General features: G+C 31.5%; 1 protein-coding gene across 8 annotated transcripts in view; it reads right to left on the bottom strand.

Annotated features, from left to right (window-relative positions):
* LOC132940339 (potassium voltage-gated channel protein eag) overlaps positions 1-26377 on the bottom strand; it is a 221152-nt gene that overhangs the window by 84970 nt on the left and 109805 nt on the right. For all 8 annotated transcript variants that reach the window (XM_061007871.1, XM_061007868.1, XM_061007874.1 and 5 more), the window contains exon 5: positions 2340-3524. In XM_061007871.1, the coding sequence (XP_060863854.1) occupies positions 2340-2418 (79 nt within the window). In that variant the 5' untranslated portion in view covers positions 2419-3524. The remainder of the gene's footprint in view (positions 1-2339; positions 3525-26377) is intronic.

Raw genomic sequence — 26377 nt, forward strand, 5'->3', positions numbered from 1 at the left:
GGTAATTACCAAATGTTATTTGGGTATTTACTATTTACCATGATCAACGCAAGTGCATCTGATGTTGTGTGCCAGACAAGACAATAGTATTATTGTACTATCGATAGCCTTTAATTGTTTATTTTTCTTCCCAAACGATAACATTTTTTAAACTTATTATATAGAATAGTAAATAACTAATTATAATATTAATATTAAATAAATATAAGCGAGGGTATTTACCCAGTATTTATGCATTTTTCGACGATTTACGATGTTTTAGATAGTGAAATATTACTTCTTTTATATTTTTTAATTTGTTAGGAAGTAATTCATATGGCATATTCCAATGCACGAGTTGATTTTATAATATTATTGTTCTTTGATTTTACCAAATTTTTCATTCGTTTTGGATTTACAGTATTTAAACATACAACAGGCGCATTATTTGTCGTTATATGATAATGTTCAATTATTCAAATTTGATTCATGTAATATGTGCAAGTAAATAGTAGGTATTTAAATAATTATACAGTCCGTACACCATTATAATATTGCTGATTTTAATCGAAATATGAACGTTATAAAAAAGTGTTATTTTTACTAATAATTGTTTATTTATTCATTATTGTTATATTATTATGTAATTTTTTTTATTACTATAATTACCTACTAGACAGTATTTCATTACCACTGCTACTATTATCGTGGTGACTCTAAGATATGTTATCTAAATTCATATTTTACTACTTATCTATGACATTAAGCTTATCTCAAATAAAATATACACCGATATTAGGTAATAGAGTTAGGTTAGAATCTTGTGTATGATTATAATATTACAACTATAAAAACTATCATCATACAATATTTTAATACGGCTCATTTAAAATAATATGATCATAGATAATTTGATGTCAAAATATTTTATACGAGTCATCTATGTACATTAAACACAAATAATTGAATTTATCTTTACCATATTATTACTATTTTGGATTAATGTTAAACTTGTTTATTTCCGTGTCTGCATATACATATAAAACTGTTGTTGTATTTTCTTAACCATTCGCCCCATAGATACGTATTATAATATTAATTTTAATCAGGATAACCGTTCTAATACTGACAGTGAAATGAAACCGACAATGATGACATTAAATTATTTCTATTATATTATTATAATCTAGTTGTCGGTTTTCCTGATACAAAACTTTACGATAATGTCGATGGGTAGATACGCCTGTAAAGTCAATCGAAGATTTGTTCAATACTTTGACGAAGTCTTCGGTGGTAAAGGAAGATATCATTTTCCTTCCCGAGACGTTTTCCAATCTTAAAATTTCAATTATTATAATACAATAAATTCTAATGCATGTATCGTAGACCGAAACCATCGTAACGGAATGAACAAATCGTTTTCGACGATAACGCCAAATTAATATAACGTTGATACCAAGGTTATCTATATGACATTTTCTTATCAAATATGGGCGTTGAATAGTGGAAAAGTTATTTTTTCCAACTTAACTATCTAAATACATTGTAATAACTTCACTTTTTCAATTGATATGAAAAATAATCAGTTAGAATAAAATCATGTTTATAACATGTTCTCAGGTATCCCTATAATAATAGTAATTTTTATTTTTAATAATAATACTGTATACCTAACATTATATTATAATACGATATTAAATTATTGATTATTTATTACTTTATCGGCTGACAAAATCGTGTGATTAACTAAATCTAAAGTTAAACAGTTAATGTCCAAATGAGAAGAAATATAAATAAGAATGCTCTTTTATCAAAATGTTTAGTTATTGTTTAAAATATTTGAATATTACATAATCACTATAATATGACGTGGGAGGATGACCCAGTGGTTAATAAAAAAAAAATTAACGATCTCCTTTTTGACTGATTACAATTAAAGATTTTTCTTATATTACCTCTACTTTTTTAGACTTAAATGTATTGTTTGTTAACTACTAAGTTATTATTTGACGTTTATTTAATATAATTAGTCCAGGAAAATATTTTTATTTACCTACCAACCTTTGAAAACTACAATGATACCCACACAACCATAATGTCCGCGTATTAACCAGGTTGACCGCCACGAGTTTTTTCCAAGTTACTTAAAATTGACTCTATTTGGGTTATCAAAAATATAAGTAGGATTGATAATTTTGACCCCATTCTAAGTCTCACTGAAATCGATTTTAAAAAGGGTCTCGTGGCGGTCAACCTGTTTACTTGATAAATACTTATAATTTAATGTTATGTAACCTTTTTAATACACATATTATAATGCATAACATTATATGAGTAATATAACTGGCGTGTGTACTTACGTTGGGAGCTCGATCTCCGGATGATGTTTTCCAAGAACGTGTTTTGAGGGGCGACCAGACCTCGTCGGCCCCCTGGCATAATGGGTGCACCTTTGTTACCCAGAAGTAGGCTGTTAGCTATGTTTGCTCGAGTGTGTCGTTTCGGCCATATTGGCGGACAAAATGAAACTCGCGCACGACGACGCGGATGATTATATTACGACAACGACCGTGGTCACGGTATGACCGCCGTGTATCGGACGATTATAATTATATTCGCGTCGCGGTCTCGAACGAAAACATATTATCACATCGATCGTATATTATATTATATTTATCTACAAAATCGCGTATCAACGACAAGATGGCGTGAGCAATTCGGAATTAACGAATTAGAGTGGACGAGGGGCGAGAGGCGCGATGACGTGTGATTCTTATCATACAACAGTATTATGTATGTATCGTACAGCTGCAGCTATAATGTAGTGATGGCGTATATGATATCCTGTGTGGGCACGTGGCATGGGTGTGTGTGTGTTTGTGTGTGTGGGTGGGTTGGGTATGTGTATGGGTGTGTGTATGTGTACGGTTTGAGGTAAGTGTGTGTGTGTGTGGCGAGTGATCGTGTGTGTGTCCCCGGGACCGCAGTTCAGTTATCGTCGTCAGCCGCAATCCAAGTGTTCGCGTTTGTGTTTCTTCATAATCGACGCCGGTCGTCAGTGCGGTCGGTGGCGGTGGTGGTGATGGCGACTGCTGCTGCGGTATCGGTGGATCGCACGTACATCGAAGAGCCCTCCACCCCCCCGTCGAGTGGTCGACGTGAACTAGGACGGCGACGACTCCCTGTGCTTTTGGACGAGGTGTTTCCCAAGCCGGTCGCGGTCGATGATCAAGCCGAAAACGGCTGTCGATGGCGACGGTGGAGACGACAATTGCAACGGTGATGATGGTTTCATCTGTGCCCAGCTACCTGGTCCGGTCGGATCGTCGTCAGATGACGGCACTGGCGAGCGGCGTTAGCTGCTCCGACAGTGGAGGTAGGTCGGCTCCCACGACGGAGTTGACGACGGACGGTGTCGTCTAGTTCCTCGCGAGGTCCACAGCTGCTATCGTTGACGGTCGCAGCAACTACGGCAGCGATGGTGGACAGCATGGACTCGGGGGTGGTCAGGAGCCTTATTCAGGCGAAAGTGCACTCACGAGTTCCTAGAAAAAAAAAATTCCATCTGATTAGCCTTTGACGATTATAAAAAATGATGCAGAAGATACGCATGGATAGATCGACAATTTGTATTAAGTTAGATCAACGATATATGACGCGTTGGGAGAGACGCTCGGTGAACTAAATAATTGGTATTGATTTTTAGGAGAAAAAGACTACATTTGTACACGATTTTAACACTTGACGAGCAGCGTATAATGTGTAAGTACTTGAAAGGCAAACTAGTCAAACCGTATGACATGCTTAAGGTAAGTTTTTACATTTCACAAACGCCACTTCAAGCATGACTGTATACTTCAAGTTTTAACAAACATACAATTTGAAATGTATGTTTACGTTTGGTTTCTGAAGTAATAACGACTTAAAATTAATACGAAAAAACATAACAGTCGTGATAATATTATAATACAAAATTATTATAAGACTATTTTGCATATTGTTATTACGAAAATAACATTGACAATTTGTAGATGACCTTTTTTTGCCGCAATATCAAACAAATTATGCGTAAAATATTATTTCCAATTTGGACCGTCGATGAATAAAGGCTGGTCTTCACTTTGTCATACATATTATTATTATTATATATATATATATATTTATATGTATGTATGTGGTTTACACACATAGCCTTTATACGGTTTTCTGGACTCAAACAACACCCTTTTAATTTGTTTTTTTAATTTCCGTGCGGTGTACGTGTTTTCTCGGCGGTCGTAAAAATTAAAAGGGGGTCGCACCCACCCCCCTTTTAAATAACGCTGGACACTTTACGCCGTGTGAATACGATATACAAGGTTTTATATATATGTGTATGTTGTACACGCACAAACTCCTATCGTATAAAATATGTATAACATTATGTGCAGCGGTGGAACTACAAATTTAAAATTGGGAGGCGACAAAATCGACTGCGTTTGGCAAGCGTCAAACAAAACTATTTATCATACTAATTTTCAAAATATTCGAAAAGAATTCATATGGTTCGTATTTAAATAATTATTCAACTAAATCAATTGATTTTTTTATGCCCTATCTTATATTATTTTCATTCTTCTCTTATTCTCCGCCGTGTGAATACAATATACAAGGTTCACATATTATAATATGTATTGTACATGCACAAACTCCTATCGTATAAAATATGTATGACATTATGTGCAGCGGTGGAGCTACAAATTTAAAATTGGGAGGCGACAAAATCAACTGCGTTTGGCAATAAAACTATTTATCATACTAATTTTCGAATCATTCGAAAATATAGTACATATGGTTCGTATTTAAATAATTATTTAACTAAATTAATCAATTTGTTTATGCCCTATATCTTATATTTTCATCCGTCGCTAATTTTGTTTGACAACCCTGATTATTACGTATAGTTTGAATTGGTTTATGTATGATTGTGTATTTTACATCAGATCGACGTGAGTAATAATAATAATTATAATATTATGATGTATCTGCAGGCGGTACAATATGACGGAAGAAATAAATAAAATATAGTACTTGACGTATATTGTATAAAATCACCAAAATCCCAAGTAGGTAAATTGAATGTAAATATTTAATTTAAAATATATTTATAACTTATTAACTTAAGTTAAATTATTTGTATTAAATAATTCTGGTTAATGGAACAATAGTCAAATTACATTTTTAATTCACTATTTTAGTAAATGTTTATGCAATATTATAACAGTTATATTATATTTATTATTGAATTGTTTATAAACTAACGTCACTTGGATTTGTGTAAAAGTAACTCGTTATTTATTAAGTTGATATCGATAAAATTCAGTAAAGTTAATGATTAAGTTTTAATGAAAAGTAAATTTAAAAAAGTTAAAATCGACTTACTTTTAACTCGACTTTTTAACTCGTTTTTGCCCAGGCTTGGACGTAAATATATCGCGGTGGACTCGTGTAGTAGCTCTATTATACCGCGTTAACCTACCACTCGAGTGAGAGCGGCTTGAGTCTAATAATCATTCGGGTGTATCGTTATTGTTATTAACAGTACCGTTATAGTTTTGTGTTCTATACCACATAACTACGGTTAGTCTTTTTGGGGTCAACGACAAAACACCGCTCGTTCGAGCGTGTTAGTGCGTTCATCATATTGTGCGTGTGTGTGTGTGTGTGTGTGTGTGTGTGTGTGTGTGTGTGCCTGTGTGTGTGAGCATTTTACGTTTTGGGCTGCTAAATCAAATGGAACAGACTTGACGCATAATAATATTAATAATAATAATATGTATTTTCAACCGAGCCCGCTGGGTGGTGCAGTTCACGCGGCACTTATAAGTGGGGTGCGCGACAAGTGCGGACGAGTGTGTGCTTAACGCTGATAAAAGGTACCTATATATAAATGCGCACGCACATAATATCGTTGCTGTGCGTGAGACAGATTCGTGGTGAGAAAAACATTATAGGTAGGTATAATATTAATAATAATAATAATAATAATAATAATATTATGCGTACACCGAGTCTCCGCGTTCTACTGATAGCGAAGGAAAACGTCTTCAAACAGCTATTACAACGCGCGGGTGGATGAACGACTGTTGAACTTTAGGTTCGTAATAATTATTATTATTATTTTGATCAGAGAAACGGTAAACCGACCTGCAGCTGCAGGTTTGTGGCCAGTACTTTCCTATCCTTCCGTCATATTTTCTACCGAAATCTTTAGGGTGTTTTTTTTTCAATTCTACATATTTTTCCCTTTCGGAGAGTAGGTATCAAATTTTTGATTATTCGACTTAATATTGTTATGGACGCGCACTTAGCGACTCCACAACAAATAAAAATAACGAGACGAAATTTCTTTGGCTAAAAATTATATTCTTTATTTAATTGTAATAGTGTTTTAATAAAAGAAATACACTGAAATGGTCTGTAATGCGTTAATACTCAAAGACTAACTGCTACGTAGCTGGTCGTCCGTTAAAAAAGGGTTTATTCAGCAGATTCCTTAGACCAGTCGTATGGAGAAGGGAGTCCTACTGGCCGGTTGTTACACACGTTTATCAGTTTACAATATGTTTAATTATTTTACAGCGAAATACATTAATATTACAACATGTATGGAATAATAATACCATCAGTATTCGGTGGTTCTTATAACAACACGAGATATAAGGTAAAAATATCATTTCATTAGCAAAGTGATCGGTTTTGGCGACCGTTATATTGAACGTTGGAAGTTTGTTGTTCGCATCCTACATACTTAATAATGTTATATAAATATTATGTAAAATTATGTCACTTCTGGGGGCAAATAGAAACGTCACACGCGGGAAACGCCGTGAGTTGTGAAAACGTCGGTTAACCTTTACCAATAAATTATACTCGCGTCGCTTTAATTAAATCGCAATATTTTACAGTTAAATGATTTTACCTACACTTATTTAATTGACGGTTACACGGTTTATGAACACTCTTTCTCTTTCAACATTTTACTCGACTACGACCAACAGTAATTCAATAAACCTTTTAAAAAATATCACGCAACGATAAAACTGTGATGTAAAAATGTAAAATATAAAATAAATAACAAAAGGCTTTTTGATTCTTAGCATTTAGTTTTAAATTACATTTTCGTTTTACGTAGCTAGGCATGTGTTGAACATTATAGGCGTATGACATAAAGTGACATACTATGAGTTTAATATGATAATAATTTTACAGCTATTATACATTTTCGTCGTTTTATTTTTGTTATAAGATCTTGACCGAATTTTCATCTCATACGTTTTGCAGCTCCGCGACACGTCCTCTCGCAGACACAGCATTTTCCAAATTTAATTTTGTGGCCATGACGGCCACGACAACTACAACTGTGATAGTAATAATAATAATAATAATAATAATAATGATAATAATAATTATGTTTTACGCGTCACCGTCGTGTGCTGCATTACGTGTCACGACGCGTAATCACCGGCGTCGGTCGCCCAGAGGTTTTGTCGTGTTTTGACAGCCAGCAGACTACGAGAGACGTTTTGTAATTTCGCGGACCGAAACGCACACACGTGTGTATAATATTATAATATATAGGTATATAATATGTGGTTAATCCTCGCGACCGGAACGACGACCAGGCCCCACGCAGGAGTGCGGACATAATTTTCACGAGTCGACCGCGAAAACGAACCGCTTGCAACCTAAGGCCGATGTGCAACACATAATATTATAATATATTTTATGACGTATCATCGTTACTCATCATGCGTGGGCGTAGGTCGTGAACATGTCAGAATTTCATAATTATATGTTCAAAAGTCACGTCATGTCTGAAAAAATTTTTTTTTTCAAAAACGTTCGATAAACCGTCGTAATATCATTAAATACAATAATTGTTTTCTTCCTTAAATTATATATTGTCATTAAAAATTTGTAGTCGACTTTATACTTGAAATTTTTATTGGTTATTGTCTCAATTTTTTTTCAATAATTAGCTATTTGCCTTGTAGAACCACAGGCTTTTTTGGATTTTTTGAGGATGTATAGTGAATATAGGTACTTTGGTTAATCTCTCTCATGATTTTTAACTTATCCTACAAACTCTTGTTTTCTTCCCAATATTATTTTTTTCATTAAATGATCGGGTTTTTATATTATTCACTTTAATACATTAATGCATTATTCTTGTATTTTCTAGTAGTTTTAGTAATTCTATGTCATTATATTATATTTAATAAATAAAAACATATTATTATTTTCCAAAAGCTTAAATCCTTAACATTGAGCTTGATAACATTGGTTGTGTGGTAAAAAATAATTTATAATATTATTTTACTTTTAAACATATTTAAAGTACCAACAAAGTACCTACATAGTACATAATCCACTTCACGGTGATGACTGATTCCACTGAAATTTCGTTCTCATGCCAAATTACGTTTAATATTATAGAACAATTCACGTTTGGGGATTTAGCTAGTGATCTAGATATTATAATTAGGATTTCTAAAATCTGGTTTCAAAATGATAATATTTTATTTTCTTAAAAATTGAAAAATGTATTGCTTTTACAGCTATATACGACGATGATAAATCTGCAGAATGTCAATATTATAATATAATATCATTATGAATGTTGTCCAAATTTATATACTCATTTATGACGGTACACTGCAGCGATTTATCGATAATTTAATAAATTTACTGGCGTGAAAGACTTAATTAAAAAATACACCCATTTGCAGCACTTGAGTTTTTTTATGATGACGTATTGTATATGTATAGTTATTATTAAAAATATTATATTGGAGATGAGTACACCATTTCCATATGACAGAGATTTCTGAATGCGTTGCGATGAATACATTATTTATGAATGGTATGTGTTGGCTAACGAATTTGGCAAGCAACCTCCCGTAAACAGCGTTTAGTTTTTCAATAATTGTTTTTATATTATGATATTCGTTATAGCAGGTAATTTGAAATGAAAAGAGGACCAATTGTGAGTTTGTGGAAATGAACGTTTGAATTTTGTAATCATCGTCAATTTTAACAACACGTTAACACCCCAAGGTTGTAACTTTGTGTTCAGATAGATTTGAAGGGTGATTTTAATGGAGCTATCGCTAAGCGTATTAATATACTATTAATATTATTTAATTTGGTTATTCCGTGTTTTGTCTAGGTGGACTCCTAAATATTTAACCAGATTGTGATCGGGGTATTATTAATTAACACGTTTAGATCCATCACTTGATTTAAAGGTAGTATAGACTGATCTGAAGTGGTTTAATTTAGGTAGGTAACTATATTTGACAAGATATATACTCGGCCGCGGTGTGTCTGAAAATACTGACAGAGGTAAGAAATGTATTGATACATTACAGTGTGATGCATGCAGGCCTCTGGCGTGATTATAACGATATACATTGTAATATTTCAATCGCTAAAGAACTCCTCCAGTGATACTAAGATCCGACTTGCTCTACTTACGTCAGATCCGACGATCCTGTTAGAACTCACCCGGTAAGTTAAGGTTACCAAAACGATAACTGGTCAGAATACTGCATAATGATATTGTGTTTGGAAATTGGGTGTAATTAAATTCGTTTTGACATAGTCCGTGTCGTCCACGTATGGTACAGAGAAAATCGCCTTAAAACCAATCCCGTAATATAAAATTGCGTACTACACCACGCCTAAAAGTATGTATATACCTGCAGTCTAGTATTGAGATCCATTCGATGGGTATTTCTCTAGAGCGATATAACAATATTATTGTATCCGGTGCAGCCAAAAATAATAATAATAACAAAAATATGACAACAAGCCGTTCGTTAAATTTCCGAACCACGTCCGAGTATACTGCAACTATAAAATATAATATACAAAATATACAATTTATATAGTATAAGGCGTATTATATTATCGAAACGCAATATTTTTAAAATGCCGTAAACTGCAGTGACCGAATAGAGATGTCCACTCGCGCAACTACTCGGAATATTATATTATATCCTTGGAAATTCCAAATAATATTATACGTTCGATAGAAGACTACGAATAGTGTATGAATCGTATAAAGTATATAATAAAATTATTATATTATTATATTAGAGGAATACCGCGTTGTACGCCATTGCACAGACCGATATTATGGTCGGGAAAATCCGAAAGAATTACAGAGATTTACACATAAACAACCTCCCACTTTAATCCTACTGAGTAAAGTATAATGAAAACCAATAATATTTTTCGGAATTGTGCATAATGAACAAGTTGGTCTTGGGTGTATTTGATTAAAAACGATTTTTTTTTTATTTTAGGCTATAATATAACATTAATTTTGATTTAAATTATCTTATAACCGTGAAGTTCCACCAATGTTATGATATTATAGATTTGTTGAACAACTTATAAATTATATGTAAAAATTATGTTGCATATTTGTTTTGTTTCATACAATAAACCAACTTTTAAAAATGCTCACTTGTAAGTTGACCACTATAAACTTTTGGATATAATAAACATTTTATTTTTATTTTTCGTGGAAATGAAATATTTCGAGAAAATAAATTTTATGAAATTGTAAAACCCTTGTTTTACACAATCAAACACATTTTGCCGTATCTCTAGTCTAAGTTTGCGGTGCACCAGTTGAGAGGGGCTTCCTTGTTGGAATGATGCTAGATTTTTCGCAATAATAATTCTAAAAACGACTTTTGTAATTTAAAAATATCGTACAATACTCTAATCACATCATTGAAATGATCTCGCATGGGTGTAATCTACCCACCGCGTAAATCCAAAAAAAAGACAGTAAGAGAAATAATTTTCTGGACGCATCCCCGATACTTAAATGTACAACATTCGTTTAGTGTCAAGCGTAATATTCAGAGTTACCAGGTGGCAAAACACAACGACTATACGTCGGCCGAGAGCGCTTACGAATATAATTTCTATGCAGCACAACGACGACATGTACTATTCATATTATATTGATTTGTCCCGAATAACCGAGCACTCTCGATGCCACACCGAAACGCGCGCATAATAATATCGTAATAATAATATAATATATTATTATTATTATTATTTCTGTCGTCGTCGCCGAGTCCCGTCACGTCATCCTTGTCGTTTTTCTGCTCCTCCGCGGGGACACGGCGGGACCCGACATGGGAATTGCTCGTGCATCGCCTGCGGCGTAACAGGCGATATCAGCTGTACATTATACGCATTATCCCCCCCCCCCCCCCCCGAACATAATATATATTTACTCTACCAGAGCCAGCAATGCACACCTCTCCCACCCCCCGCCAATGTTTCAGCAGCGCCGTCATCCGTCGACCTGGTAAATCACCCGAGGACACACGCCCCGTGGGGTGAAATTAACCTGGAATTTGTTTTCTTCGTGATCACCAAGACATTCTAGGAAACATTTATACCCCTAGCCGAATCACATTGTCAACCAAACCCGGATGAACCCGAAATTTTCTATTTGGAAATAACTTTGATGTGTGGAAACTTTGATGCCAAGTATCGAATATAGAACGAATAGTTTAGAGCACCACAGATTTTCCGGAATACCTATCTACATTTTTCCCACTTCACTAATTGAAATTCTTGTTTATGAAAACTATCGATTCACTTTAAAAATATTTTCTGAACTTTCAGTCGAAGGAATCGTTTTAAAATATAAATAAATGTTGTGATACTACATAAAGTTAATACCATCTGACGGTGAAAAAATTTACGATAAACGAAATATTTAAAAAAAAAAACGAAAGAATTGTGTAGGGTACAGTTTAAAAGTCGATATTATAAAGTTGACTACTTAATATTATTGAGTACGTGCTGGCAGTGACGAGCTACGGGAAGGGAATTCATGTTTTACATGATTATTATAATAATTTATGCCGTAGTCAATATCGACGGAACTCAGTTCACTTAAAAAGTAAAATGATTTTAATGGTGACGGTTGATAAATCGTAATATTTATTGGGTAAACGATATTAAACATTTTCTTCATACTTCACTGCACGCCTGGCATTTTTAAAACAGAGAAAACAGAGAGATTTCCTCATTAAAAGATTTCCTCTGATCTTCAGAGATCCTATTGATAGACGTTCCTAAATCCTAAAACCTTTGCAGATTGCACTCGATAGATCTCGAGCGAAGAACGACTACTCGGTCCTACCCGGTGAAGTGATCAAATAACAGGGATTTAGAGATTCACGATGGAAATTTTTGTTTGTAAATGGTTGCTATATAACTATTATTAAAATTATTATTATTATTTTTTTTAATGGTTATTCTTATTTCAAGACATTTTGGTTATCACTGAAAGAACAGAAAAACGTAATATCATATAATAACGTCTTTGAAAATGAAAAAAAAAAATAAATGGACATCTGTATGTGGCCTGATCACGCCAAACCGGAAAACCTTCTGATTTATTTGTGTACGCAGCTGAAGGAAAAACAACAAATATTGTGTATATCCAAATGCACTTCAGTAAATATCATTCAATCGAAAACTTGAATTGTCAGACTTTTCTCGATGAAACAAATAAAAATACATTATGATCCAAAATAAATTGAAAATTGTTTTAACGATATTACATAGTATATTTCAACAGTTATATTATGAAATAAAACATACTATTATAATATAGTTTCCATTTTTAATGGGCCACGAATATTGCATAAATATCGGCTTCATAGTATATATTATACAATTCAACAAACATTTGGATTTAGAACCAAATAGCGTTAGGTTACCGTTGTCAAACATTTTGATTGCGAGTATATTAATACACAGTGCAGTACTTAATTATTGAAATGCAAATATTTCAAAATATATAACATATTATTGATGATCGCCGATGTCAACAAATCAAAATCATAAAATAATATACATCCAGTTTTTAAACACGAAAAATAAAGTTATGTCAAAATACAGTTTCGTTACCCTCTGTAATGCCTAATCAACACAATCAAAAAACGTCTCAAAAATAAAACGGATTGGAGTTTGTTTGAAAAGTTTATGGTTGGTACCTCTAAGACTATTTCGGTTCCACGGTCTCTTAAGTACCTACGGTGTAACACAGCACACCTTTAATCGTATTATTAATAATATCCAGACCATTGCAGAAATTTGGAACCGTGGTCGGTGGCGGTAACCACGTTGGCAACGGATCTGTTGCGTGGTCGACGCCAAATAGTTACCAATACAAGTACGAAGGGTGAGCTGTGGTGACGGTGGTTGCGGTGGTGTTCGTAGAGTGTGCAAAACGATTCCATTATTTTATTGGCAAGTGCCGCCGTTATAGGTGTTGGTAATACTAATAATTGTATCTCATCGATTACCGTTCGCGTGCAATCGTATGAAGCGTAGGTAATATTAGTACATATTATGCGTATATTGTGTGGGCAGTGAACGGTTGAAGATAAAGATTTCGACTTTTCGATGAATCCAAAAACCAAATATTTTGACACTAAAAACTGTAGTTTGTTTCCAAAATCAAATAAAAATATTAAATTTATAAATTATGTCAAATCCAAGTAGAACTTAAAAAAATTCTAAGAAATTTAAAACGATATTAAATGGATACGAACATGAGTTTATGACAAAAAACTATTATATTCCGTCCAACGAATTTTTAGTTCAATTTTTTTTATCGGTCTATTTCGATTTTATTGTATTCATATTATAAACAATACAAAAGTATCCATAATAAAGTTACCTCTGATCTAATATTTTGAATTTTTCACGAACCTGTAAACTGTTCGTAACACGCCACTTATTATTATTATTATTTTTTTTATTTTGAACAACGAATGATAATTTTGCAGTAGAAAAATACAAATAATCACCACTTGCGGCACTGCGTTTTAAATTTATAACATTTATTACATTATAAATTTATTATTGTCATTATTTTATTATATTGCATTTGATTTTGACAAAATTATATGTTTTATAAAATATATTCTTCCTCTGAAACATACTTGGAAAATCGGCAAGACGTATGTCACCGTTCAGCGTCATAAAATATCGTCTAAATGATAGAAGTCACCGTTATCCATCATCACGAACCGAACGCGATCTCAGCGACAGACTGTAGGTTATATACTTATATAATATTATTGATACAATAATAAAAATGAGAAAATAATATTTCGGGTCCGCTACAATAAGACGAGAAAGCCGTTATCATAAAATTTGTTTTATATTCGTCCGAATTTTACTTTATTTTCCTTCAAAAACGTCGAGACACTCGACATCGCCTAGAAATTTAATTTGTTTGGGAACAAAATTATTACATCGACCAACGCGAGAAGAAATTATTAGTTTTACGTAAGGGTCTAAATTATTCTCCCTCATTTTGTCCAGTTTGCACCAATTTGGACACAATTTTAGTCACATTGGTTTAAGTGATTTTAGTGTTAAATATTATGTCCACCGTGTTTTTGTTCAAGTACGAAAATATTTTTGACAGAAAATTGTAAAAACTAGTCAGCATAATATGCACGCGTAACATTATCGACTAAATAAATTTTAATAAAATTCGGAGAATTTTAAAATTGATCAGTATAAAAAATGATGCTGTTATTGACAACCGACTAAAACAAGTAATTTACCTATATGTATAATAACATTATTATCACGGAAATTCGTTCATTCGTGGTTGTATTCCCAAGTCAACAAACCAATAGATATATTAAACGGTAAAAAAATCGCATACAATTTTTTTTTTACACAACTTATGTGATAATATAAACAAAATTTCTGCGATTAAAATATCATTCTTTTTCGTTTTGTGCATACATATTATATAATATATGGCAACGTGCAACAATACAATGCGCAAAATGTACGAAAACGAGAAAAATGACAGCGTTTTTGTTCCGATTTTAAACTGAATTTTCAACCAATTTAACATCAGTAAGAAGAGAATGAAAAAGATCTGTTAAAATGCCGTTCGTCTTTTTACTCCAACAATAATATAATTACTAATAACCGACGTCTGCAGCAGTCGTAAAATAAAAATAATAAAAAATACCATTTATTTTACTCGTAGTATTATTATATAACGGTCCTCCGGCAGTATAATAATATGCAGCACATTGCGCAGGTTGATTCACCAATTATGATTGCGTCCTTCTTAGTATTAGGTATTTAATTACCTATGAAAATTTTCAAATTCTGATCTTTGGAATTTTTATTTAATGTTAACCATTAATTGTTAGCATATAATTTGTTTTTAATGATATTAATGAGTATCACACGTTCAACGATCAACTTATTAAATCTTCAAATGAGAACACATTTTTTCTATAAATTGTTAAGCAGATGGTTTTATATGAAACCTCCACCTTCTACTCTGAGTCATGGGGCTAAACCTCCAAAATCCAGGAAAAGGACTAAAAAGTCCCTCCTGAAACCATGCAATTTATATCAAACAATTCGTAAATACAAAAACGTTATTTACATTCAACTTCAAATGTATATAAACATCAACGTTTTCAAAACAATATTTTATTTAACAAGTCAACATAATATATTATAGAAGTGTGATTGCCATTTGAAAAAAAAAGAATATTTTTCATAACCATATCATTATGATACTTCTTATACTGTATAAAATATACAAGTATTTAAATGATCGTCCTTATTAGTTATACTTATAAATTAAAAAATCAGAATTTGAATATATTAATTATAATCAAAGGAAATAATAAGGGTGAATGGTGATCAGCCTGTATATTGTTTGGTTCGATTGGTATTTCATTCGAATTCCAACACGTTGAACATAATAATAATATGAATCATGCACTTAAACATATTAGATTCAACCGATAAATTATCAGTCGCTGTATTTAAAATAAATATCCATACGATGATATGGACAAAAAAACAACATAAATAATTATAATAATATAATATTGAAAAACTTTTCGCACAAGTTATATGATCAACGTGTTTCGAATTTGTATAATGTAATTTTAAACACGCGTGGAACTAAAAGTATATTTTGGAAAACTAATTTATAAGGTACCAACACGATGGCAGTGTCATGTTTTATTTAATTTCGGGTACACATATATTATGGTGCTGCAAATGGATAATAACTGTACGATACACAAGACATTTTTAGAATTTTTAACTTTATCGAGTGTGAGCAAATTTGGTTCACATAGACATTTTCAAAAATGGTTTCCATGTCCGTAGATATTGGCAATGATAACTATAGGTAACTATTCCGTTATCGTAGCTAATATAATTTAACACCAAAATCGTTTTAGTATATTATACTATTATTCGATGTACCTGATCGAGTTTTATCGAAAGTGGCCGCAGCGCGTCGGTTACTAGATTTCATTAACTAATATATTTATCGGATGAAAGCACAACTTGGAATTAATTCAGGGAATAGTGGAACATTTCCTAGGTATGGAAATTATGGTACACCGACCAAATTATCACGATAAATGAAATCGAAAATAGATTAATTTTGCATTGAGTAATAGTAAGATAAATATTACCCACATTAAATATGAACATGTTTTTTGTTTTAATGATTAATCAAGTAGATATTATAATAATATTGTGATGATGCGGTATCGAAAAAAATTGAACGAAATCAATTTAGATACCTACGTAAAATTATGTAATTGGACATCATTAGGTATATAATAGTATGGTAGCTAATGAAGTTAGCACCACTATATAAATTATCGTTAGGCAATATTCAGAAGACTTAAAATTACAATTAAAATCGTAAAATTTGCAAAAATATTAACATTTAGTTATACGTCTCGAAATGGTGTAAAATCATATTATATAGAGTATTCAAGTTGTTGTTAAAATCCGTACTAATTTCTTTTCATTACAGAATTGATTAATTCAAAACTAACTAATTCTATTGATAAAATCTAGTCAGAAGTCTTAACGCACTAATTGTTTTAATTTTATATACTGTGTAAAATATAAAATAAACATAAACAATAATTCACAAACATTTTTGTTAAATTTAACAATATTTCTAAACCCAAGAAAAATAATAATTTATTCTATTCGTCATATACAAGAGAGTCATATACGTAATTCATAAGAACGCGAACTACTTACATGTTTTTGTACTTTTAATTTATATTCTAGTTTGTAAAACTGTGGTATGTATATACGTTTTTTTGTAATTCGAAAAAAAGTGATAAATGAAGGTAAGACATTTTACGATTGTACCAATGTAGCCCCTCAGCTATGAAATTATATAGGTACCTACTACATTCAGGCGTGTATTAATTGCTTGATGGCTGTTTTGCGTGAATCACCACTGCACGATAATAATAGCATCTAATAATATGATAATAAAATTATATAATATTATTATGCTACCAACACTGGATATGACTTTCCTGGTAATGTATTGTTATTTTTTTTTACCTATAGATAACTCGCAACACGACATAATAATCGCCTAAACTTTACGTAGTTAATCAAAAAAACACATAAAAATTGGACATAAAGTTTTCCCCCAATTATCAGGGCTTCATTTAAAGGCTTAGGACCCATGCGTGACCGTGGGATCTTTTTAAATGTAATTATTTTAAATTTAAACTGATTGTACACTAAATCATCGCGTACAAAGTAGGTTACAAAGTAGGTGCATTTCAAACTACAATTTCATAATCGTTAATACATAATAACATTATAACATGAAATTTCCATAGTTCACGTTGGTAATATTGTAATATTGTCATTATGGAAAACCGACACTGGTTTAAATAATGCAGTCAATAAGAATTATTAAAATAACAATCTCGGTGAATATCGTATAGATATGGTAGTGATGCATTTGTGCCTCGTGGGTTCATTAATTAATATTATCTTATTTCGAACGTTGATCTTATATATTATTGTTGGATCTATAAATCGTATACTGACGATATCCATGTATGTTGCCAAGTTTAATATTAACAATAGAACGGATTCACACGTTGATCGTGATGAATTTATAACATTAAATAATCAAAATAAAATGAATATTAGGTGTAAAATTAATATGGTTATAAAGTATAATATAATAATAGTTTACAGTACCTACAGGCCTTTGAAAACGCTTCAACTTTGGTAGTCAGGATACTATATAGGAACCACATAATCTTGCGTAAGTATAGCTCAGCTAACTATGTTAAATTGTAAAAAAAAAATTCCGTCTTCCCTTTATAAATAAATATAATAATAGTATTATGTGCATATTTTGTACTACGTATCATAATATTGAAGAAATGTTTTTAAATTCATTATAATTTAAGTTTATAATAAAAGTGGCAAGTGTTAAGTAGTTCACCGTGAATGTATACATTTTCATTAAAAACAAAAACAAAAACAAAAAATATGTTATATATTTCAGAAAAAAATTCAGCTTTTGATTAAAATATGTAAGAATGTTATTAAAGAACAATTAAAAATAATGTTAAAAAGTTGTGGAAACTATATTTTTTTCAAAGTAGAGTGTTTTTAATAAAAATAGGTGGTATTTTATAATATTTTAAAACTAAATAATATGTAAAAACACTTTTTTTTAAAAAACTTTATAATGTCGCCACAAAACATCAAAACATCAACCTAAGTGCTAAAAAATAACTAAAAATATCCACTTTTTAAAAAAAAAAAATTAATGGAAAACACACAACAATCGTTGAAAAATGTAATTGTTTGTCAATATTTCACGTGATTTCTTCACTTACTTAACACTGCAATAATAATCAATATTATATACTACCTAACAATAGTATAGTACATCTATGATATCTATAGATTATAATATTATAAATAATACACAATGATTAAGGATTGAATTTCATATTAATTTCAAAATTGTCAAACATACACTTAGGGTATTTTGACATAAAATAACTGGGTACATAAATGTAATAATGGCTATTTTTTTCACAAATCTTAATTAGTTTAATTCCTTGATAATAATAATAATATAACTACATCATTTTATGATTTAATAAAAATGAAAAGCTGTTTGTTTGTAAAATCGACAACGGCCGGTCCAGTTAGGTACCGTTATCGGCCGATTTCCCTCAGTTGTTTTTTTTTTAATGTTTTTTATATTCCAAATGATGTTTTTACGGGCAAAAAAACGGGAAAAGTTGCAGTTTCCTTCACGACACCACGTCTATCGTTGCATCTCAATGCATCTCACTAAACTACGGCATTTACTGTTTCATAGGCTCTTACAGACTGAAATCGAAAACAACAATTTATTACACCGAGAAACTCTTTACTTTTTAATGTTATGTATTACACAGAACATTTTTTTTAAAAAGTTGTGTGTGTTTCTTTCAATACATATACAGTATGACGTATTAAACAAAGTTTAAATTGATTTATCTTTATCCGGATACATATAAAACATTTCATTTTAGTTATCTAGAAAAACTTTTATTATTACCTAGACTGAACTCAATGTATATTATATATTATCAGTGTATTTATATTATCAGTGTATTTCCTATGAATCGAAATAACAATAATATTATGATTGGTTGAGTTGTTATTATTTCTTTAGAGCTGATCGTTTTCAAAATGTTTAATCAATAAAAAAAAAATGTTTCATTGAAGCTTTAAATTTTTAAAAAAAACTTCTATTTCAAATAAGAAATTACGATAAACAGAAAATATTATAAAAGAAAAACAACTTTCCTATCTGTAACAAAACAATTAAATTAAAATACTAAACATATAATAATAAGTAGGTGGTACATTATAATATTCAAAATATTTCATATATTTCAATTTATTGATAAGATTTGGATCAGAGAAGAGAGTGAAGGAGAATGTGGAACTTCTTATAGACAATTATTCGCTTCCCCCTAAACAGATTTTTGATAAAAATCGGATTGATGAGGGTGGTTATATATTATGTCGAGAGGCGTGATCTTGTTATTTTGTTTAGGGTAATATTTTTAGATGACAGTAAGTATTAATTGTGAGTTAATAAAAAGTGGCATTTCCCTTCAATATTAGTCTATAGGTCACGATTGATTTTTTAAGAGATTTGTACAAGAGTAGTTTGTTTAATGTTTAAGTTACCTATAATGTTTTTGCTATTAATGGGTGTTATACCTATATATTATATAGTATTGTTTTAATTGTGCATATAAAAATAACTTCTTGTCGAACTCTCTCGTTGCAGCGTGAAACATGCTGCGCAAACCACATTATACTGTATAAGACCAATATTATACGAAATGCATATAACTTTTTAAGACGGTTATAAATAATATTATATTCATACACATGCGGTGGCCACACTATATAGACACGTTTACCTCTATTTAATACGACACAGCCGTCTCATGATGATACAACGGCGGATGCCGGATAATAATAATCATCGTCGTTTGACTGGGACGACGCCACATAATAGTTTCGTAACAGTAACAGTATTATTTACTGTCGTGACGATCCGGAATGATTTCGAAATACGTCTAAAACTAAATAATATAAAACATAATTGTATATTGTAAATGTTTTATATGGATCGTGAGACGATGATTATAGCGACATATTTGCAGTGCGCCATTATTTGACACGTTTTTTTTTCATTTTGTGGTAACCATATTATTAAATAGGTACCTATCACCCCTAATCAGGGCTTGCATTTGAAAAAATTCCGTTTTATGTTATTTACAATTAAAACGTTACACAATTTTTGCGTTTGTCGTTATTTAGAATTAAAACGTTATACCATCTAAAAGTTTAGACCATAAAATGGTTAACACTTAAAGAATAAACCTTTTATCCGTCGAAGAGACAATAGTAAGATACCGAATTTAATAAACTATACTGAACAACGCAATAATAGTAATATCAACTTGAGAATGGGTTAAAATTACTTAATTACGCTAACGATTAGCTCCCCGACGGTCGATATAGAGTTAGTCATCATATACCTATACTTATACGTAATACAAAAACACGATATTCGTAGTATGGTAAAAAAATATATATTCCAAAAGTCAACAATTTGAAATCAATCGCTCAAAAAACCACCAACTGCAAACATTCAAAAAAACATGTTGCTCATATTTGTATTGTTCTACCAATATTATTATTATGTTTCTAGAATTTCAACACGTATAAAATATTATGTGGCCTAGTAACATATTTTGACACTGTAGAAAATCACGTTTTTTGGTAGGTGCCTACTAGTGAGTAGTGAAAAATCATGAAAAACTTATCGATTTTCGTCTTCTGCATATTATTATTCTTGATAAATACTACCGTAGCGCGTGCACTGCGAACCTGTAAATAATATATTATTTGACCGTCACGATAATATTATTATTGTTCGTTTAATTGCTGTGGGTAACCATATAATATTATATCGTGTTAATCGGTATATTTACGGTTCGAAAAAATATGGATGCACACATCGCGAGTTATAATAATCAGGCAAAAAACTGTAGTCACTTTCGGTTGATTATAATTTTATTATAGAGTTTATTGGGTAAAACGAGAGTCTGTGCACGTCCATTATAGGCTCGTGGTACAGCATAGCGTGTTATTAAAACGACATTATCCGTGACGGAAAATTCACGCTCCAACGACGATATTTTGTTATTATCATTATAAACGCGAATTATTTTAATATTATTATTATTTTAAGTTCGCGCGTTTCGTTTTTTTTAATCCTTCACACCGAGTTGACGTGAGCGTATCACGCAGCACATATAGTACCGGTATTATAATCGTACCTATGCATGCATCCTCTACCTACCTTTATATTATTACTATAAATACATAGGACACATAGGACGGATCATCCTCGTAAATGATATATAACTATGATACTGCACGCGCGCGTGTTACAACCTCAATTAGCGTCGCGACACGACCATTTATCACTCGCCGGCCAAACGGACCATTTATAATAACATCATCGTCGCAAAGCATAAATATATATATATATTATGTATATCATAATATTATAATAAGAATAATATAATATATTATCTAAACAACAATTTCTGGAAACTGTACCGCAGAAAACTGCGTATTGTTTGCACGATGAACATCATAATAATATTATTATAATAAAATGACTTATAATTTACAAGTTATTATACGCTGCACAGACTAAAATACGATAATATATTATAGTTACGATGCTCCAGCTGAGCCTCGCTCGCAGTCTCGTGGCAATACATTACGTTGTATCGTACACAACATCAACCATGGTTGTTGTAGGAATATTCTAATCACGCGTTAACTTATCGGATTTTTAATAAAGTATTTGGATTCCTTTTTCGTTATAATAAATTATAAATTTGATGTACAAATTACTTCTAAAAAATTCTTAGTATGTATATTGTTATATTTGAATGATGAATTCCAAATAAACGATACTACACAGAAAATCGGCAGTTCTAGGCAAATGTTTTAAAGTGTTTGAAATATTGTATTAATTTATTTAAACACAAATTGGATTTTTATATTTTATCATGATAGGTAAATAACTCCTAGCAGGTACACGTAATATGTCTGCACTTTATTTTAAGTTATGCAATGTTTAAATCAAGCGTAAGTTGTTGTATCTCGTGAATTTCATAACAAAAATTAACGGAATTCAATGAAAATAATACAGTTAGGATTTAAAAACGAACTTGCTTAGTCATGATTTTTATATCTTAATATGCATATTGGTTTAGTGACATTTTAATAATTTCGCAGTCGAAACGTAGATACATAATATTATATTCAATATACTAATAATATCTTAAAAATAACACTTAAATCAGTAAAATATTGTGGTAATTCAGTCGGCAGGCGTTAGCGCCTGCTTGGAACGAAACATAACATTATCGATATGGTCATCATTACTCGTAATTATTATTAACCCGCACTTATATTATATATTATGTACAATAACCGATTTAAACGAGATGTCGCAAGTGAAATGACAATTTGAAACGATAACTATTATAATATTCAATCCATAACAACATATAAGATGAAAACGATGTCAGTATACAACTTTTGATAGTTGCGTAATCGCAACGAGATTTATTCGAAAACTCGTTCTCGCGGTATTTCATCGGTTTCAACTGTCCCGCAGATCATCTGCAATAATGAATTTTTTATTTCTTTAAACATAATATACATATTATTAATATATTATACACAGTAAATGGATAATAATATAAACTCGTTTCGCCCAGGCATTGTATAAATTTGAAAGTATAGTTTTGCAAATGTTTAGAGTGTATATTGTTATTTCACGATAATAATATGGTTAAAAACGCATATGAGCTATATGAGAAAAATTTAATTATCTTTTACCTTTTATATTTATTTAATCCCCTATAATTCGAACCGAATTATCAATTAGGCCCGATTGCGACGAAGCAATTAAACTTATGCGGTTTTGCCAATCCTATAATCAATTATTGTAAAAATATATAATTAGATTTCGATGAAAATATGTTATATTTGAATCAATTTTTTTTACAATAATTAATAATACAATATATTATGTTAGGACGAGTTAATTAAGTCGCCGTAAGTACGCAGTGCCTTAGTGGCATATTTACATATTATCCCTTGCTGGCAATACGTCACTTTTTTATGTCTTAATTGTTAATTATTTATTTAATATACATAACATAATAATATATACTGTACCAATAACTAAAGAACATCTGTATAGGTATTTATTGTTTTGAATTTATTTTTTGAGCCGGTGTTTGCACGAGGTTTTCGTAGATATATTTACTCTCGAGATTTACTAAGATTTCGTTTGTACGGCAGATGAAATTCTAGAAGAATCGGCATTCCTAGGTCGGTTCTAAAGTGTGTACAGCTGAAAAGAGAGATTTATATTTTTTGGTCATCGTCTCCCGAGAGAACATCGTAAATATACGCGGCCGCTGAGTCGTCGTGCCTAAATCGTGGGCCAAGCTGCGGTTATATCATGAAGAATTATTTATTTTCACGTCTCACTCGAGGTCAGGACCGGCGAGTATACGATCAAACTAGGGTATTATAATACTCTCAGATGTATTTCCCGGGCAAAACACGCGGTCGATCGGTATGCTTATCATTATACTACCACGTCGGATGTCCATATTTCAACCCCAACAACGCGTAATCATTCAGAAACCGTAGAGAAAGCCAAAGAGAAACTGCAGAGCTGTAAAAGTAATCCACAACCGTCGAGATAATAATAATTACGCGTCGGTTTTTACGATAACGGCCGGTCAAGTCGAACCGTTTGGGACGTTCCAAATTAGATGGCGTACACCTAATATTATTATACTCTTTGGTGTTGATGAGTCTGAGGGTACGAGATCGCGCTACTTCGATTATAATTTGGGTTTCATTCAAGGTATCGAATAACGTAGTATTCTGCGAAATAACTATATACAGGTAGTTAATAAATTATCTGCCCTCTTCGGTTAGTGTGTAATTAATAATAATGTACTTACTTAGGTACGTATGTCGTATATATACCACTATAATATTATATTAGATATATAAAAATATATAAAAAATATATCTTTTGATACGATCGATAGTAATATTAAATATTTTATATTTTACACTTTCACTAATATTAGTCAAAATAATATATAATATAAGGGTCCGGATGTTTATGCCTTAAAATACCTATATAAATTTCCTAAGAAAAATGTATTAGGTACTAAATGCCATACACCTACTTGAGCAAAAGTTCAAAAGACAAAAAAAAGTTATCTATAGTTGGATGTTTTCAGATGTTCTCTCAATTTGTGGAAAATAGTTTAAAATTCCCCAAAATTACAAAAAACTACCAAAAAAAGCAACCAAGTTTAAAACAAAAATAAATTATTGAGTTTCATTATATTATTATATGTTTTTAGCAAAAAGTTCATCGACTAACGGACTATGACGTTTCGTAAAATCATTTGAGCCCTACAACTAACTAAAAATAACAAGTATAACTTAATGATTACAAAGGCGTGTATGTAAATGCTCTAAAAATAACAAAAAAATTAACTTAAATAATACGATTCAATACACAAAATAATGTTTAAAGAAATGCACTTGAAAATGTGTTTAACATAATATTATTATTAACAATGACAGTATGACAAAAGTTCCATGTAGACGTCAGGCGTCGGAAAAACGTCATATTTTCTCACCAGAAAATTGTAGGGAAACTTTGCTTCCCGAAATCGTTGTTACGCCCTTATATAGGTAACAGCCGCATACTATCTCAAAACCCCACAGTATAATAATATCATAATAGTCGCATTATATGTTTATTGGCATAATAATATTACGACGTATTTGTAAATAGACGGCGGCACTCGGGAGAAACTAATAATTACGTGCCGACGGGTGACAGATTACTATATTACAGTGTATAGATACGATATCGACAATACCGACCTATAATGTCATTACACGCGACGTGCAATATATTATAATATAATACAATATAGACGCGTTTGTACACTTAACGATGTTACGTCGTTATTCAGTCGCGATCGACGATATCATTGTAACATAATAGTATTGTGTACACGCCAACACTCTCTTTTCCGTATCCCGTAAGAAGTGCACAAAATAGGGTTTCGGACTGGCGCAGCGATCGCCCCCCTCCCCCCCCCCCCCCCCCCCCCCGAACAACCCTGCTGCGTGCGTCTTACTTGATGAAATCACAAAATATATACCTAGATAATATTAACTATAATACAATTACGACAATACGCGGCGAAACTTCTAAATTTAGGCCGTCGAAGAGACGAAGACGAACGCTACGGGGGCGAGCCCGTAGTTTGAATAACGTAAATACGGTGCGGATTCACATCGGAAGCATTGTTTTTCACGTCGACGGCTAAGAAGCCAAAAGTGGTCCACTCTTCCGTTAGCCGAGCCTTTCGGATAAGTCGGGCTAGGTTTTAGAATTATCCTAATTATATTGTAATACAATAGTATGAAACAGATATTTTACACTGATATTTATGATTTTATCGAGAATAGCATATTCAAAATAAATTAACACAATTGTTTTTATAAATGATGATAAATAACTATGAAAAACTAATTAAATCGTTTAAAACGTTTAAAAAAAAAAAGTTGATTTGTCAAATGATTGATAAGATTAATATTGTCAAGTACCAATAACGAATTTAAAATTAGAAATAATAATTATAAGTATAATACTGTACATAATAATACATCAGTATTTGTTTTTCATAAAGATGATTGACAACCATACTAAAATAACTAAATTATCATCATTACATTTTCATACACAAGTTATTCTAAAATTTGTTGGATTTTCCGTTCTGGGTTTTTCGTT

This window comes from Metopolophium dirhodum, chromosome 3, assembly GCF_019925205.1.
Source record: "Metopolophium dirhodum isolate CAU chromosome 3, ASM1992520v1, whole genome shotgun sequence".
NCBI classification, from domain to species: domain Eukaryota; kingdom Metazoa; phylum Arthropoda; class Insecta; order Hemiptera; family Aphididae; genus Metopolophium; species Metopolophium dirhodum.